This window comes from Hesperophylax consimilis, chromosome 23, assembly GCF_061612785.1.
Source record: "Hesperophylax consimilis isolate HC1 chromosome 23, BYU_Hcon_1.0, whole genome shotgun sequence".
NCBI lineage: Eukaryota > Metazoa > Arthropoda > Insecta > Trichoptera > Limnephilidae > Hesperophylax > Hesperophylax consimilis.
The window spans coordinates 29839311-29855136 of NC_142858.1; the positions used below are offsets into that span (position 1 = coordinate 29839311).

Here is a 15826-nt window from a genome sequence, read left to right on the forward strand (position 1 = left end):
GGTGCGTGCTTTTTCCCTCCTCTGTTTCTAAGTAACTAACCATCACGTCGTTTCTCCGCAGGGGTGGGCATTGAGCCAAATAACTCGGTCTTGGCATACACTCTTGCCTCATTCACATTCATACATCGTCTCATACGTACTATTTTATTATTCTGGCTTTTGACATGGGCCGATTCAAGTATGTGATTCGCTTGATCGTGCCATACCTTCCTCGGGCACCCCCGATTTCTTCTACCATTCACAAATGTTTCATATATTGACGCATTTGTGAATGATCCCCCCCCCCCATTATGTACACAGAGGCTTTCTCTTCGCTCCAGTGATAAATTAAATTAAACAAGTTTTTTAATAATATTCATATAGTTTGTGAACATCAATGGAGATATTAGAACCAAGATAGTTAATCTATCGTAAGTATTGTTATTTTTTCAAGTTCAAAATAACTATTACATTTCAATAGAAAAATTTCGTGTTCAAATTGTACCATAGAAGCCGCTACGAAAAAATCAAGTTGGACAACTTGACGCAAAACTTTATACATAGACAAAATATGAAAATTTCATTGCATTGTAAAAGTAAATGGACTAAAATAAAAAGGCACGAAAGGGATTATAAGTCGTGATTTTTAATGATAAAAATATGTATTTATCATCGTTATTGTGTCCTTCACTTGTAATATTAATAATATTACATAGAAAGCTGCATTTCCCAGTTAAAATCCAAAAGCAAAAATCTTTTGGCATACTTTGTGATTATTACGTTGGTATCTCACATATATTATTGTTGAGTCTATGGTTTCGCGGCATCTGTCAAAAGCGTTAAATGTCAAATTCGAAATGGTTTCAATAACGTGAACAGCACTAATCTTTTGCACAATTTGAATTGTGTGGTGCTTGAACCAAATGTTACTTTTTACACTTATGTCGAGTGATAATACAATTCATTGTTCGCTAAAATGTATTTAGGCTAAATTTTGTGTCATTATTATTTTACAAACGATTTTAAGCGGTAGAGAAGCAAGATGAATAAACTATTGATCATTGAACCATTTTACGGAGGATCCCATAAGCAAATGATCGACGTTATAGAATCAGGTGAACGATTATTTTCATCACTTTTTTAGGATCATGGAGCACTATTTCATACAACTTACCTACAAAATTGACCTTCCCATTAAAAACATAAATTAAGGAGCTGGGGACAATAAGAACATGATTAAAATAGTTTTTTTGAGTAAAATGTGTTGAACGTTTTTTTGAAATGCGTAATATCAAATATCCATTTTGCATTCTGATGGCAACCTAAAAGGTTAGCGGCCTCCTAGATTTATTTCATACAATCTAATGGATTTTAAGTTAAATATATTATTTATTTTGAGTTAATAAATTATCGAAATCGAAATAAATATAGGTAACCCATATAAAAATATATATTAAAGTGGCTATTTACCACTTTAATATTTATGATGGTTTAGAAATGGAATTATAATCTAAGAGCGCCTTTAGCGACCAGAGTTGTTGACATTGCCAATATTTCATTGGAGTTGGATGTATTCTTAATATTATAGGGTATATGGGAATATTCACCTGTTCTAGTTGTGTTTAAACTTTTCCATGTGTAGAACTTCTATTACAGACATAATATTTGCACGACAGACACGGAACCAAAACAGCTTTTGTGCATTTAAGTTGTTATTGCATCCCGGTCCTCTATTGCAATATGAAAGAATCACACTTCCGGCGGGAAGAGTAGTTCTACCTTTTACGCCGGTCCTACTTGAATGACGAAAAAGGCTTTGCTGTCTGACAATTTTTAATTTTATGTCAATCTCTTTGTAAGGGTCCCAGCTATATGTACATGAAAGTATTTTATTTCGAGTCTTATCGCAAGCGTAGAAACATGACATCTTATCTTTAAACCAAAAAATTGATACTGGAAATACCTGTTTTAATTTTTAGCCATTTCGTACAAATGCACTATAACGTACTGCACACGTTTTATTATGTCTAGATTTGTATTTAATTATAGATTTTTGAATATTTTAACAATATTGTTTCAGGGTTGAAACATGAAGACTATCAGCTGATTACAATGACAGCCAAAAAGTGGCCGTGGAGAGCGCGCTGCAGCTCCCTCTACCTGTCGCAGAACATCCCCAGCCTCCAAGACTTCAGAGCAGTGTTCTGTAGCTCGGTGTTGAATCTAGGAGAGCTTCTTGGTTTATGCCCCGAAATGATTAAACTTAAGAAAATCATCTACTTCCATGAAAACCAGTTGAATTATCCAGTAAAAGTGATAAAGGAGAGAGATTATCAGTACGGGTACAATCAGATTGTTTCTTGGTGAGTATTTCTGTAGAATTAGTTATGGGATATGCAGGTTATCCTGTGGTATACTTGTCACGTACACGTCGCTTCTGGAATCACAAACCTGCGTCGCCACCAATCGTTGTCGAATTCTTGAAAAGTCAAAACTCACAACCAAACGTCTGTGTTTGAAAACCTTTTGTCTATTTATTAATTTGTTTGTACCTTCTGATTCCATTTCAAGATGGTCGTCGTTTTAATGATTCAGTAAAGATTATTTTTCTCTTATTCCGCTTCACTCTTAATACGCAATATTTCACTTTCAAATAAATGGATTTAGCTTTATTAATTCAAAACATGATTTATTATGTAGGGGGAGACGGAAAAATACGCACTTTTAATTTTAATTTCGTTTATTAAGTCAATTACGCTATATGTCAATTAGTATGCGGCGCCGCCGACGACGACTATGTTCATATCAAGAGTTGGATTATATTCATAATCCGTAAATATATAAAATCGTACCTACGAAGCGAAGCGTCGTGCTCTGTCAAGCTATCGTTAATAATAGTAAACAACTTTATAATAAATCCGACGGAAGATAAAACGTAATCGTCGTTAAAAACAACGAAAGTTTAACACGTGGTAGTGTTCTCCAGTGACTTTTTAACATTTTACCATTGTTTTTTTAATAATATAAACTATAAAATTCACTGCATCCCAAACCAAAGTGTTGTGTACAACGGATAAAGTGCGCGGATTGGCCGCTTTAATTATGAGCTCACCTTTCAGGGCTCCTATTGGTTGCGTTTGTGTTGTGAATTTGTCATACCCCTTGTTTACAATCGAAACTATCTAAATTCTGTGTATTAAATCCTTTTAAAGTGACAATTGTGCGTCGAAAGAGATTACTCTCATCTCGCAAAATACTTTTTAGTATACATTTGTGTATTTTTTCTTTTAAATAAAATTATCCAGAACCTACAAAAAAACATATCCGATAATTTCGTGAATAAAACAGAAACTTTTCGGTAAAACCGATAGTGGATTTCGTAGATACATTCATAGTGATAAACTGTTTAAAGTTATTTGTGCTCAATTAGTGCAAATATAAAAAAAATCGTGATATAAAAACTCGATACGGCGACTTTTGTTTTGATTTACATAGAGCTAGACCGATTGCCCACCTACGAATTTTCAGGCGCAAAGCTGAACAGAACTAATACTCTGTTTCAAACATTGTTTTTTTTTTTTATGTGTCCTTATAAAGTAGTGTTTAATAATGAATCGTCCTAAAAAACGACACATAAGCACCATGATGTCTCCTAGTCCAGAGGATATAGGAGGAAAGTGCGTCACGATTGAGGATGCGGATGAAAACAGCTCGGTTACGTCATCCAAAGGCTCGGACGTCACCGAAGCGGAATATCCTTGCGCTTCAGGAGTAGATGTGCTCAATGAAACCCAAGCACATTTGACAGCTCTTCAACTTGTGTTAGCAGAGAAGCAATCTAAGGTCTCAAAAGACCAGCAGCTGAGGATCGCTAGAAACGTATCGGAAGTTTTCAGATCCGTATCTCAGCTGTTGTTGGAGCGAGAGACGATGCGTGCGGATTTAGCTACAGTTACAGCACAACTTAGAATGGCAGAAATAAAAATACGCCACGAGAAGAGGGAAAAAAGGCACCTTGAGCAAAAAATCATACAATTAGAGTCTGATCTCGGGCCTGTAATGCGGAGAGTGGCAGTGGCAACGGAGGCTACCCTCTCTTTTGCTGACATCGCCCGAAAACAGCCATATGATGCTCACCAACCCCCACCAATCACTCAACAAGGACATCGCGTCGGACCACCAAGACTTGCCGTTTGCATCTTTCCAACGGATGCGGACGCCACAAAGGACAGTGACGGTACGAAAAAAATGATTGAAGATACAATTCGGCCATCTGAACTAGGCGTTCGGGTCACGGGAATAAAAAAAATAAGAAATAAAGGCATCCTGATCAATACGGCAACCACGGGCGAACAACAAAAGCTATTAAATGCACCTTGCTTCGACAACTCGAGCAAACTGAAGGCCCGACTACCGTCAAAGCGTCTACCGAGACTGATATTCTTTAATGTTCCCTGGGACCTGACCGACGAAGATTTTTTAAGGATGGCTCTCACTGGTATTCCCAACGTTGAAGACATTGAAGAAACTATTGCAGGCTGTAAACTAAGTCACCTGGCTGGTGCTCGCACAGGTAACGCTTGTCACCGTATCTACGCAGTACCCGCTACCGTACGTAAATTTCTAGTCGAGCAAGAGAAAGTATTTATAAGCTGGACTATTTGCCGCGTCCGAGATTTTATTGGCCTTACTGTCTGCACCAAATGCTACATGATTGGTCACTCATACAAGTATTGCAGAGATACCAAACCCACATGTGGACATTGTGCTCAACAGAATCATACTGGTGAGTCCTGCCCAAATTCCACCATCAAACCAGTTTGCGCGACATGCACCAGATTTGGTAAGCCTGCTGATCACTCAACTGGAGATAGGGACAACTGCCCGGCCTACATCGCTGCACTCAAGAACGACCTTGCAACTATAGATTATGGAGTGTAACATACATGAGCATAAGTGCCTCACCATCGAGAATTATAATCCCGTGACGAACTGTCTACGAATAATGTATATGAACGCGAGAAGCATCCGTAATAAGTTTGATGAGATCGAAGAAAAAGTAAGAAGTTCGCGGTACATTGTACACGTGCTCGTCATTACGGAAACGTGGCTTAAGATTGGAGAGGAAAAGTTTTACTCCCTGAATGGTTACAAAAGTGTTTTTTCTTCTCGCCCCAACGAAGGAGGAGGCGGCGTAGCAATATATGTGATTGATACTATGTGCAATTATTGAAAATTTCTCAAATGAAAATTCCTTTTTAGGTATAACGCTTAGTAGCAGTGATAGGAAACCAGTTAACATCTATGCTATCTATCGAAAACCCAACACAAATATGCAGGATTTTCTAATACATCTAGAAAAAATACTGAACGAAAGTAGACAAGATACATTAATATTCGGAGACTTTAACATTGACATATCCATATCCACACATTCTTCATTAAATTTTTGCAACATCTTACAATCTTACAATTTTTCAATACATAACAAAACATTTCCCACGAGAGTCACTGATACAAGCTGCACCTTAATAGATCACATCTTATCAAATAGGCAAAACATTCAGACTACTATATCGAATATTGATGATCCACTTAGTGACCATAATATACTTATTGTTGATTATAAGAACAACTTAAAAAAATGTTTTAATAATAGAACCAAATCCCGGATTACGAGACCTATCATCAACAGTATGTCAGTAAAATCCTATCTTCTTGATAATAATTTCACGATCAACTTAAGCAACTCAGAAGACCCTTTTAAAAGTTTCAATTATCACATTAAAAAGGCAATAGAATCAGGTACAACTACACCAAAAACAGGATTAAGAAGTCGGGTACAACTGAATACTCCGTGGTTTGATTCCAAATTAAATACATTAATCAAAGAACGAAACCAGATTCACAAGCAGTGGAAACAAGACCCTGGTAATCTTACTCTTGTAACACTTAAAAAGAGATTGAGAAATACCATTACTAATTATAGGCGAAATCTAAAACACAAATATTATGCGAACAGCTTTCAACAAAACCAAAATAACCCCACTAAAACCTGGAAAATCATAAACTCTATTCTATCAAACCGAACACATAAACCAACTAACGAAATAGAATCCCTCGTGGTAAATGACTGCGTAATTAAGGATCCGAGCCAAATAGCATCCGCATTTAATGAGTTTTTTCTCTCAATAGGAAAAAAGCTAGCAGCTACCATTCCGTCATTCCCGGATGACTGTAATACCGTTTTTGTGGAACCGAAGGCTTGCCAATCCTTGTACATGGCTAGGACAAACAAAGATGAGGTACTGAGGATCATCTCTAAAACTAAGCTGAAAGCAGCACCGGGACTCGATGGAGTAACACCATCAGTTCTTAAGACTTGTAAAGAAGAATTAGCGGGTCACCTTACAGAACTTTTTAATTGGTCACTGTCCTCGGGAAAGTTTCCAAATGAATTAAAGTTAGCGAAGATAATACCTATACACAAAGGAGACTGTAAAACATGTATCTCTAACTACCGTCCTATATCACTTCTATCGGTTTTTTCAAAAGTATTTGAGACCATAATCAAAGATAGACTCCTAAAATACATATCTGCGAATAATATCATTACACCACAACAATATGGCTTTCGGAAAAATTCTAGTACTCAATGTGCCGCCTTTGATTTTATCTCCAACCTTCAACAGTATATAGACCAGGGTGAATATGTGGCAGCCATATTTATAGATCTCAAAAAAGCCTTTGATACGGTCGATCATGAAATACTCTTAAAGAAATTGGAATATTTGGGAATTGTTGGGAAGCCCCTAAATCTCCTCCGAAGCTACTTAGATGATAGATTTTGTCTTGTTGAAGTCAAAGGTGTCTCGAGTGGCTTAGGTAAAATCACATGTGGAGTGCCACAGGGATCAATTCTTGGGCCTCTGCTTTTCTTGCTATATGTCAATGACATAACTAAATGTGGTATCTCTGGAAACCTCCAACTTTATGCGGATGACACTGTAATCTATTATCACAGTACAAGCCTGAGTGACCTGGAGTCTCAAATGAATGTAGATGTCTCAATTCTAGCTAATTGGCTGCGTATTAATAAATTGAGCCTCAATATAAAAAAAACGCACTACCTAACTTTCGGTAATAAGAATTATGTGCCAATGAATATCACACTTGGAACTGAGAAGCTCCAAAATATAGAAGTCACGAAATATTTAGGGCTATTAATAGACTCTAAACTTTCGTGGAATTCCCATGTTGAGCATGTGAAATCTAAAATATCCCCAATAACCGGCGTACTGTACCGACTCCAAGGTCTTCTCTCTACATCCCTACTACGGGCCACATACTATGCGATGATTCACTCCCATCTGAGTTATTTAGTTAGTATCTGGGGCACTATTACTAAAAAACAAATATCAGAAATACAAGTGATTCAAAATCGAGCAATAAGGAATATCTACCGTCTACCGTGGGATATACATATCAAAGATATATATTTAAAGACAAACATACTTCCTTTTACGGTTCTACCTAAATACAATATCACTTGTACAATATTACAAATCATACATAGATCCTCACACACTAACATCAAACCAGCATTTAATTCAGACATACACCAGCACAAAACACGGTCCCAAAATCTAATACACCTAGCATCGTCTACCCACACAATAAAATTTGGTATTAACTCATTACAATATATTGCATATAGACAATACAATGCATTACCTAATGAAATAAAGCAATCAGTAACTAACAAAAAAATATTAGTTAAAACGCTTAAAGATTATTTCCTGAAAATGTTTTTAAACCAGTGAATTTTCGCTCGCTTTCATATGTTGGTTTACTATGTTTCATGTGTATAGATGTCTCTCAGTATTTCTAAAATCTCTATTCTTAACAATGTATTTTTCCTTTTTTATTTATTTTTCTTTTCCTTTTCAATATGTTGTATTTTTTTAAAAGTGTAATATCCTTGTAAAATGTATTTTATGTGTCTGTACTTCCCGTAATGAGTTTTATCTCAACTCATTGGGAATAATGTGTTACTTACCATGTTTTTTTGTAATACATTATAAATAAATAAATAAAAAAAAATATCATATTAGAATTAAATCACAAACCAGTCTATACAAACCTAGCGTAGCCCACAAACTACTTGAAAACTGGGATATAACTCTAAAGGGGACGCGAGCAGGCGTTATTAAAGGGGCACCCCAACATTTATAGTAACTTTTAGTAATAATATAACTAAATTCAAGTATTAATTCAAAGTAAACATTCCATATTTATCGTGAAGCGGAATTCGTAACCTTTATTTTTACAAATTATTTTCTTTATTTGGACTATCTTCTTCGCATTTTTTAATATTATGGTACCAAATTGCCTTCATATTGAAAGTGTTAAAAGAGAATTGTCATTGAGAGAGTGACATTACTTTGAAAAAATTGCATAATTCTTAATTTGAATTTTAAAAATGTTACATTAAATATATGGTTTATAATTAACGAGGTAGTTATTTAAGTACTTACTTACAGCGCCCTTGAGGTGATTTTTCACGAAAACGGCGCTATATAAATTAGCCAAATATTATTATTATTACTTACAAATCCTACGATTTCAAAGGAAATTTCTGTTTCGAGTTATTAAATAATAAGATCAAATTAGAAACATACTTTTTGGATGGAGGTGTACTAGTTACAGTACTATTATGTAGTTACATCACATAGTGTATGTAATGTAGGTACATTAACGTCATGGGTGAGACTGTAGTCCGACTGGTCGCAGGATACTGACCTCACCCAGGAGATAATAAAATGTCGGTAAGATACTTGAATCATCCAGTATTGAATACTTGCGTATCCCTGTGGGAGAACTGTCTTAGATGCTCCAAATGTGGGGATTGAAGAATGGCTGTGCTGGAAACTAAGGACGGGTTGTTTCGGAAAATTTGAATAATTCATCAAATTTCAACATTCATTTTCCAGTTATGCGAAAGATTTTTTAAAGTTCTGTTTTTATTTCAGTTCTGTCAAGCAACTAGCCTATTATGATATAATAACAGAACTTGAATAGGACTTTCACAGAACCCGGAAATGAACGTTGAAATTTGATGAATTGTTCAAATTCTCCGAAACAACCCGTCCTTAGTATCTTGTATGTAATACTTATATTAAAAAGACAATGACAGAAAACACATTACATATAATAAAAATCCAGAAAAGTAATTTTCTTAGCGTAGCGAAGTCCCGTTTTGACTCGACCACTTTGCATTTTGTCTATCTGTAAATTTGTTTACGTGTTTTTTTATAACGATGTTGCGACTGTTGCATGCTGTCAAGTCGGAGTTATCAGCATTACACAAAGTATACTATTCACAGAACTACTAGTAATACATAATAAGAATTATCTCAAAGGTGCTGTAATAACCTTTGGTCTTCCAATAAATCAATTTGTGGAACATTAGTCTCACACATTCTGGAATATGTATAATGAAAACTCAACACACCTTGAAAAAGTGATGTAAAGTCGTTAAAAGCAATGATTAAAAAACCAACATATAAACCTAACCTACGTAACTTATTTAACCTAGTTTTTACTTCATCATTTTTCTATATCACTTTTTAAAAGTGTGTTGAATTGTCATTTTGATAAGTTATCCTGTCACCGAAGAAGTTAAATGTGCTTTCTTTATTTCCAGCTTAGCAGCAGATATTGTTATTTTCAATTCCAAGTACAATATGACGTCCTTCTTGGAAAATATCAAGAAATTCATTAAGATCCAGCCCGATTACCGACCAAAAAATATATCCGATCAAATAGAAGGGAAAAGCATAGTTTTATATTTCCCCGTATGCTTTAATGTCATCGATGATTTGAGAGTTTTAGAAAAGCCCGGGGAAGTTTGTGATAAAAAGGTGTTGCACCTGGTCTGGGCGCATCGATGGGAATTTGATAAGAATCCATCTCTTTTTATGGATGCGTTATATTATCTCCAGGAACAAAATGTTGACTTCCAAGTAAGTTGTTCATACTCCCCAATAGCCGTGTTTCAACTAATGAAATAATTGAGTGTTTTGTGTGTATTTACTTTCTTCTACCTAAACTGTTCTCCGCGCTTCCAATTTTATAGGAATTTTTTTTATATATTATATGTATTTTTTTAAACTTCAAATAGAACATATGAGGCGTGTTAAAATAAATTCGGCATTTTCCACTTGTTTTTTTGTTTTTTAGTACTTTTTCCACACTATAATATTTGTTAATAAGTGTTTCAATAAGTTACACTCTGTTTATATTTTATTGTGATTCATTTGTAAATTTTTGAGTTATTTTCAATTAATAGATGGAGATTGCTGCTTTTGTTGTGTAAAATTGGATTCTGCCAGTTTTGTCGCAAACACATGCGGATTTTGCCGGTATTGTTAGGAACTGAAAATGCCCTTTTTTTAGGTTACAGTATGTGGTTCACTTTTTGTATGGGGCTGCCATATTGAATATTACACACTGTTCAAGCCAACATTTTAACCTAGCATCCTAATTTTTATATGAATTACTAGATTAATCCTAAAAGAGAGGGCCGAGATGTATCCGACGACGTAGCGCTGATGAGCTGGACTGATGGTCCTCACACGCAATGCTAAGTGACGTGTGCGCGGCTGACTGTCAGCATTGCTTTCTCTCTTGCTCTACATTCATTCAACTTCATATTATCGTATGCTTCAATGTACTATTTCCAAACAATTAAACAACTTACTACTAAACTGTATTGATTTTACAACAAAATTTAAATTTGTCTGTTTATAGGTCAGTATATTAGGAGAGTCTTTCTCAGAGGTACCAGAAGAATTTGACGCAGCGAAGATCAAGTTGGCAAAAAACCTTAAGAACTTTGGATTTGTCAAGACTCAGGAAGAGTATTACAAAATATTGCTGGATGCAGATGTTACAGTTTCTACCGCTGACCATGAATTCTTTGGAGTGGCCATGTAAGTACAAATATATTCTATGTAATGGTTTTGTAAAAGATAATGCACAAATTTACTTTAACTCCTAACTCCCCTAAAAATTATAGGGAAATAAGACAACCTTCGAAAAATGTAGTCATTTCTCTTTGAGAAATTTATACAACACATAATTTATACAACACATAATTTATACAACACATAATTTATACAACACATAATTTATACAACACATAATTTATACAACACAACACATAATTTATACAACACATAATTTATACTCTATTTACAATTGTTTTATCATCAAGTTGGGTGTCGTTAAGTAACGTTTGTATCATCTCCTCTAGAAAAATTTATGTCCAAAAAAATATTTAAGGAAAATAGCCTTTTGTAACTGGCGCCAAAACTAATAAATCTGTTACTTGTATATAAATGTAACAAATTTAGTGCAGATAGTGACGTAACGCCCCGAGAGGCCCCAACCCAGTGGTGGGAGGCCCCGGCTAGAGACCCATATCACTCCACACACATAATATATATATAGGCATAATATGTCATCTTTGTAGATGACACAAAAATGGTACACATTGAGGGAAAGGACTCAGAAAATTTTATACCAAAGGTCTCAACTCAGACTAAAAAAAACACTTTTAGGACACACGACACAGAAAAAAATATTTAACATTTTTATGTAAGAAGAAAATGTTGCTTGTACAATGATGTAGGACTTAGGTGGCAGTGGTTTGAACTCGCACGCCTAGGTGGGAATCCAACGCATTTGTCCCCTCGTTTACTAGCCGGTTAAGCTGTTATGTTTTATGTTCCCTTTTAAACGATACTAAATTATTTCCGTTTAAGAAAAGACTAAAGAATTTTCAACTAAATATAATACTCACTCACTGAAAAATAAAAATTGAGAGCATTTGTTATTTTGCTCTTTGACCTAGAAAATTTTTCATCTGCGGCGCTTTTTCCGTGTGTTTGTAAATGTAATAATTCATATTCCCTTTACCCACATCACATTTCTAACCCATTTTAGGACTCCTTGTTGAGGGATTTTCATTCAATGCTATATTCCCCCGCCTCATATTCATTTATGGTACAAATAAGAATACCGCTAGATTCTATGAATCCTCAAATCATCTCCTGTTAAGTTGTTTTTATAATTCATTTATTTTCTAGGCTGGAAGGCGTACGTTGTGGCTGCATCCCACTGGCCCCCAACAAACTGGTCTACCCGGAACTGTACCCGCTGAATTGCCTTTACAACTCCAGAGAACATCTCTTCCAAATGCTCAAAAACTGGTGTAAACATCCCCATGTGTTCATGGAATTCAAATCCAAATTCGACATAATGGAGTGCACTAGTAAATTTGACGCTCGAGTTCTTTTACCACAATTTCTGTCAGTCATTCAATCGAATCATTAACTTTTTTGGCCGCGATGCGCACACATGTATGTGCGAATAAACATTGCCTTCAAAACGCTGAAGGCACGGTTTTCGTACGTAAAGATGCACACACATGTATGATTTCATTTCCATTTTCGGTGTAGTCACAGCCGTTGTGTGTATGTGATGCATAAATGGGGCCTAAAGGATTCTGAATTGTGTGAATGTGGAAATATTCAATTTATCTCCATGGCACATCTGTGCAGAACCAATTGTCACCCTCATGGTGACGTTTTGTAAAAAGGTTCGACTCAGGATAGATGGTCTCGGGTTTGATACCTAACAATCCTAGGACGGGTTGTTTCGGAGAATTTGAACAATTCATCAAATTTCAACGTTCATTTTCAAGTTCTGTGAAAGATTTTTTCAAGATCTGTTTTTATTTCAGTTCTGTCAAGCAACTAGCCTAAAATGATATAATAACAGAATTTGAATAGGACTTTCGCAGAACCCGTAAATGAACGTTGAAATTTGATGAATTGTTCAAATTCTCCGAAACAACCCGTCCTTAATAAAACACGAATTTTCTATGCCAAAACGACAGAACACGAGCACACCGTTATGGCGTTCTGATAGTGTAACACGTTTCGATGAGATATTAGTAAACAATAGAGACTCTAATTGTATAGCTCTATGGTCAAAGTGTTTTTAAAAAGCATATTATGTATTTAAATCCGTGAACGATGTGGAAAAACATATCAAGATTTCAGTATGGGACATTGATTTTTCCCATAATACGTGTGTATGCGACATGGGAAGAAACTTGAAGAGGCCTTCTTTGAACATTCGATCAGGTGTAACTGAAAAAAATAATGCTAGCTACGAACATTGAACAAAAATTGAAACAAAAGTATCGTTATTATTTATACAAATATGTATATAAATATTTTAGAGTTACAAAAAAAATATTACAAATAAGTCAAAGATATTATTTTTATTAGGTTACAATTTTTTTCTTTACTTTCAAAGTTTAAAAATGTGTATACAATTGAAATACATTTCTATTTAAAGCTATTACAGATCTAATATAGTTTATGTCAAATGATATTTTGGGATTTCTTGCCAATTGAACTTCAAATTCAAGTCTACCTATTCAATAATAATTTAAACGTAGATAGCCCTGAAAAGAGTTTTCAATAATTACTTTTTCTGCTAGTAAACACAAGTAGAATTAAATTTATTGGTAGTATTATTTACTTTATGTATCCTCTAAGCTCTCGTCTATAAATATTTTCCAAGTTGTAATCCAAATTTCATAACAATTTTATGAGTGTATTCATTTCCAGGATGCAATATCACTTTAGGAAAGCGTTTCTGAAAAATACAATATTTTATTTAAAAAATTTTCCTCATATTTTAACTGTTTGCTTAGCATCCTGAATGACGTTATAAAATCTTTCATTTTGAATGTCGCCTTTTTATTATTAGTACACAAATAAAAATAAATAATCAAACAAATAATACATATCGTCGCATTAATTCGTAGACTGCGTATCTCCAAATTTTTCGAAAATACGTTTTTAATGCCATCTGGTGTTAAAATTAGACCCGCATCGACTAGTAAAACTCGGAAATTTAAAAAAAAATTAACCTTTTAGATAAACACAAATTAGGAAACGGCGTAAAATTATAGTGCCATTTTTACTCGCGAATACTTCGTAACTCCTTAATTCAGTATTGGCCGGTGAGCCGTGCACGCTTGTTGTGTTTTTGACTGAGGAAATTTATTTACGGTGTAATAGTTTTACAGTGAAATTAACTGAGATAAGTTGATTAATCAATTTTGAACATTTTATAACCTTAATTTTAATTGTGAAGTCACGAATAGTGTTTTGTATCTGTATTCTAAACTGACGTCTTCTGCACCGTGTGACGCTCTGCCGTAGCTCTCTTGTTTTATGTGCCTCTGCGGTTTCGTAAATACCTAATAGGTCCTTGTTCTGTGATTATCTCTTCTTCAAGGTCACCATCTCTTTGCAAGTGGATCTCCTCCTGATGCATATCCGGATCCGGTTCTTCACTGTCCTCTTCAAACAAACCCAAAATATTTACGGTGGAACGTGCGGCAATTCCATCTCGTCTCTCCTCAGACACAGTCCGTTCTCTGTCAGGCATCTTCCGCGGGTCAAGCACATGTCTTGGTATGCCATCTACTTCGATGTTGTTGACTGAAGTAAGTCCTGTCACCCTTCCATGCACGATGTGCATCTCCCATCTACTGGTTTAACCGCAAGAAGATCGCCCACTTAGAGCTCAGTCAATACTTCCTCTTCTATATTCACTTGCGCAGAAGGGTGTCTCCACGAGTGTGAAGTGTGAACTATACTAGACAGCGCAATACCTCGATCATCCTGACTTTTTGCAGCCAAAGATTGTACCGAAACACTGCCTGCAGGGGATCGCTTCCACTTCTGGCTGCAGTTCTCTTTATTGTTTGATGATGTCGTTCAACTATACCGTTTCCAGCTGGTCGGTATGTTAACATTCCATCTCTTACACTTATCTGTAACACTGTAGGAACAAAATGCAGTACCATTGTCCATGAGAACTACTTTGGGCGGACCTCTTTCCCGAAACACTTCTTCCAAATGTCTGATAATCGAAGCTGCATTATCTGACTCGATTTCCCGCCACACGGCAAATCTACTTGGACCGCAATCGATAAATGTGAGTAAACATTTCCTACCGAAATGAGTAACATCAACTGCCAAGCGACTCCAGGTTGTCACAACATTAAGATTACCCGCTTCATGGGATGATGGTGGAGGGTCAATTGTCCTGCATTGTACGCAGGAACGCACGCATCTATCGACGTCCTTTCTTCTCACCTCGGGATCGACCAGCCGGGCTAGATGAAGCGTTCACTTTACTCCAAAGTGATGCTGAGCATGAAGAGTTTCTACGCTTAAAGCACATGTTTGCTCACCAGTTCCACTTTCAAGTCTCTCCCACCTATCTTCACACTCTGAGGAGTCTCTTTCACAACGTTTCCTGTCATGGCTACTCTTTGCCCGGGTCTTGCAAACCCTAGTAAGTACATCAGTTTTATTTCTACAGGACAACAAGGGTGATCGACAATGTCAGATCAAATTCTTCTACAATCTCCTTCATCAACTCCAAGCGTCACTTAACGATCATCTCTGACACGACTACTCCCGGTCAGTGTAGATCTCACCCAGCACAAAACCGTCGCCGAATCTGTAATGATCTCCAGAGTTTGAAGATTTCACTTGAGAGTCAGATTTAATCCCTTAAGGAAGGAAAAGTACCAGCATTTACAATACTTAAAACAGACATTAGAAAAGGATTACCACTCCTTTAACGATAACCTTCCGCATCATTAAAATCATTAAAATGCATCTAAATAGACTGCCTCGACATACACATACATTGTTGTGTTTTATTTTGTAAATGTAAAATTCCTGTC

General features: G+C 35.7%; 1 protein-coding gene across 1 annotated transcript; it reads left to right on the plus strand.

Moving 5' to 3' along the window:
- Window positions 1-1015: 1015 nt before the first annotated feature.
- LOC149412546 (tRNA-queuosine alpha-mannosyltransferase) lies at window positions 1016-12378 on the plus strand. Its single transcript, XM_089645729.1, has 5 exons — window positions 1016-1094; window positions 2060-2342; window positions 9686-10004; window positions 10792-10973; window positions 12132-12378. Exons 1-5 carry the CDS (start codon window positions 1022-1024, stop codon window positions 12376-12378), a joined length of 1104 nt encoding a protein of 367 aa, XP_089501855.1. The 5' UTR covers window positions 1016-1021.
- Window positions 12379-15826: the final 3448 nt, after the last annotated feature.

What these genes read in the sequence shown, in the direction of transcription:
- LOC149412546 (XM_089645729.1), top strand. Translation starts at nt 1,022, where the DNA reads ATGAATAAACTATTGATCATTGAACCATTTTACGGAGGATCCCATAAG. An exon ending in TACAATCAGATTGTTTCTTG is followed by an intron (nt 2,343 to 9,685) that starts GTGAGTATTTCT and finishes CTTTATTTCCAG; the next exon opens with CTTAGCAGCAGATATTGTTA. An exon ending in AACAAAATGTTGACTTCCAA is followed by an intron (nt 10,005 to 10,791) that starts GTAAGTTGTTCA and finishes GTCTGTTTATAG; the next exon opens with GTCAGTATATTAGGAGAGTC.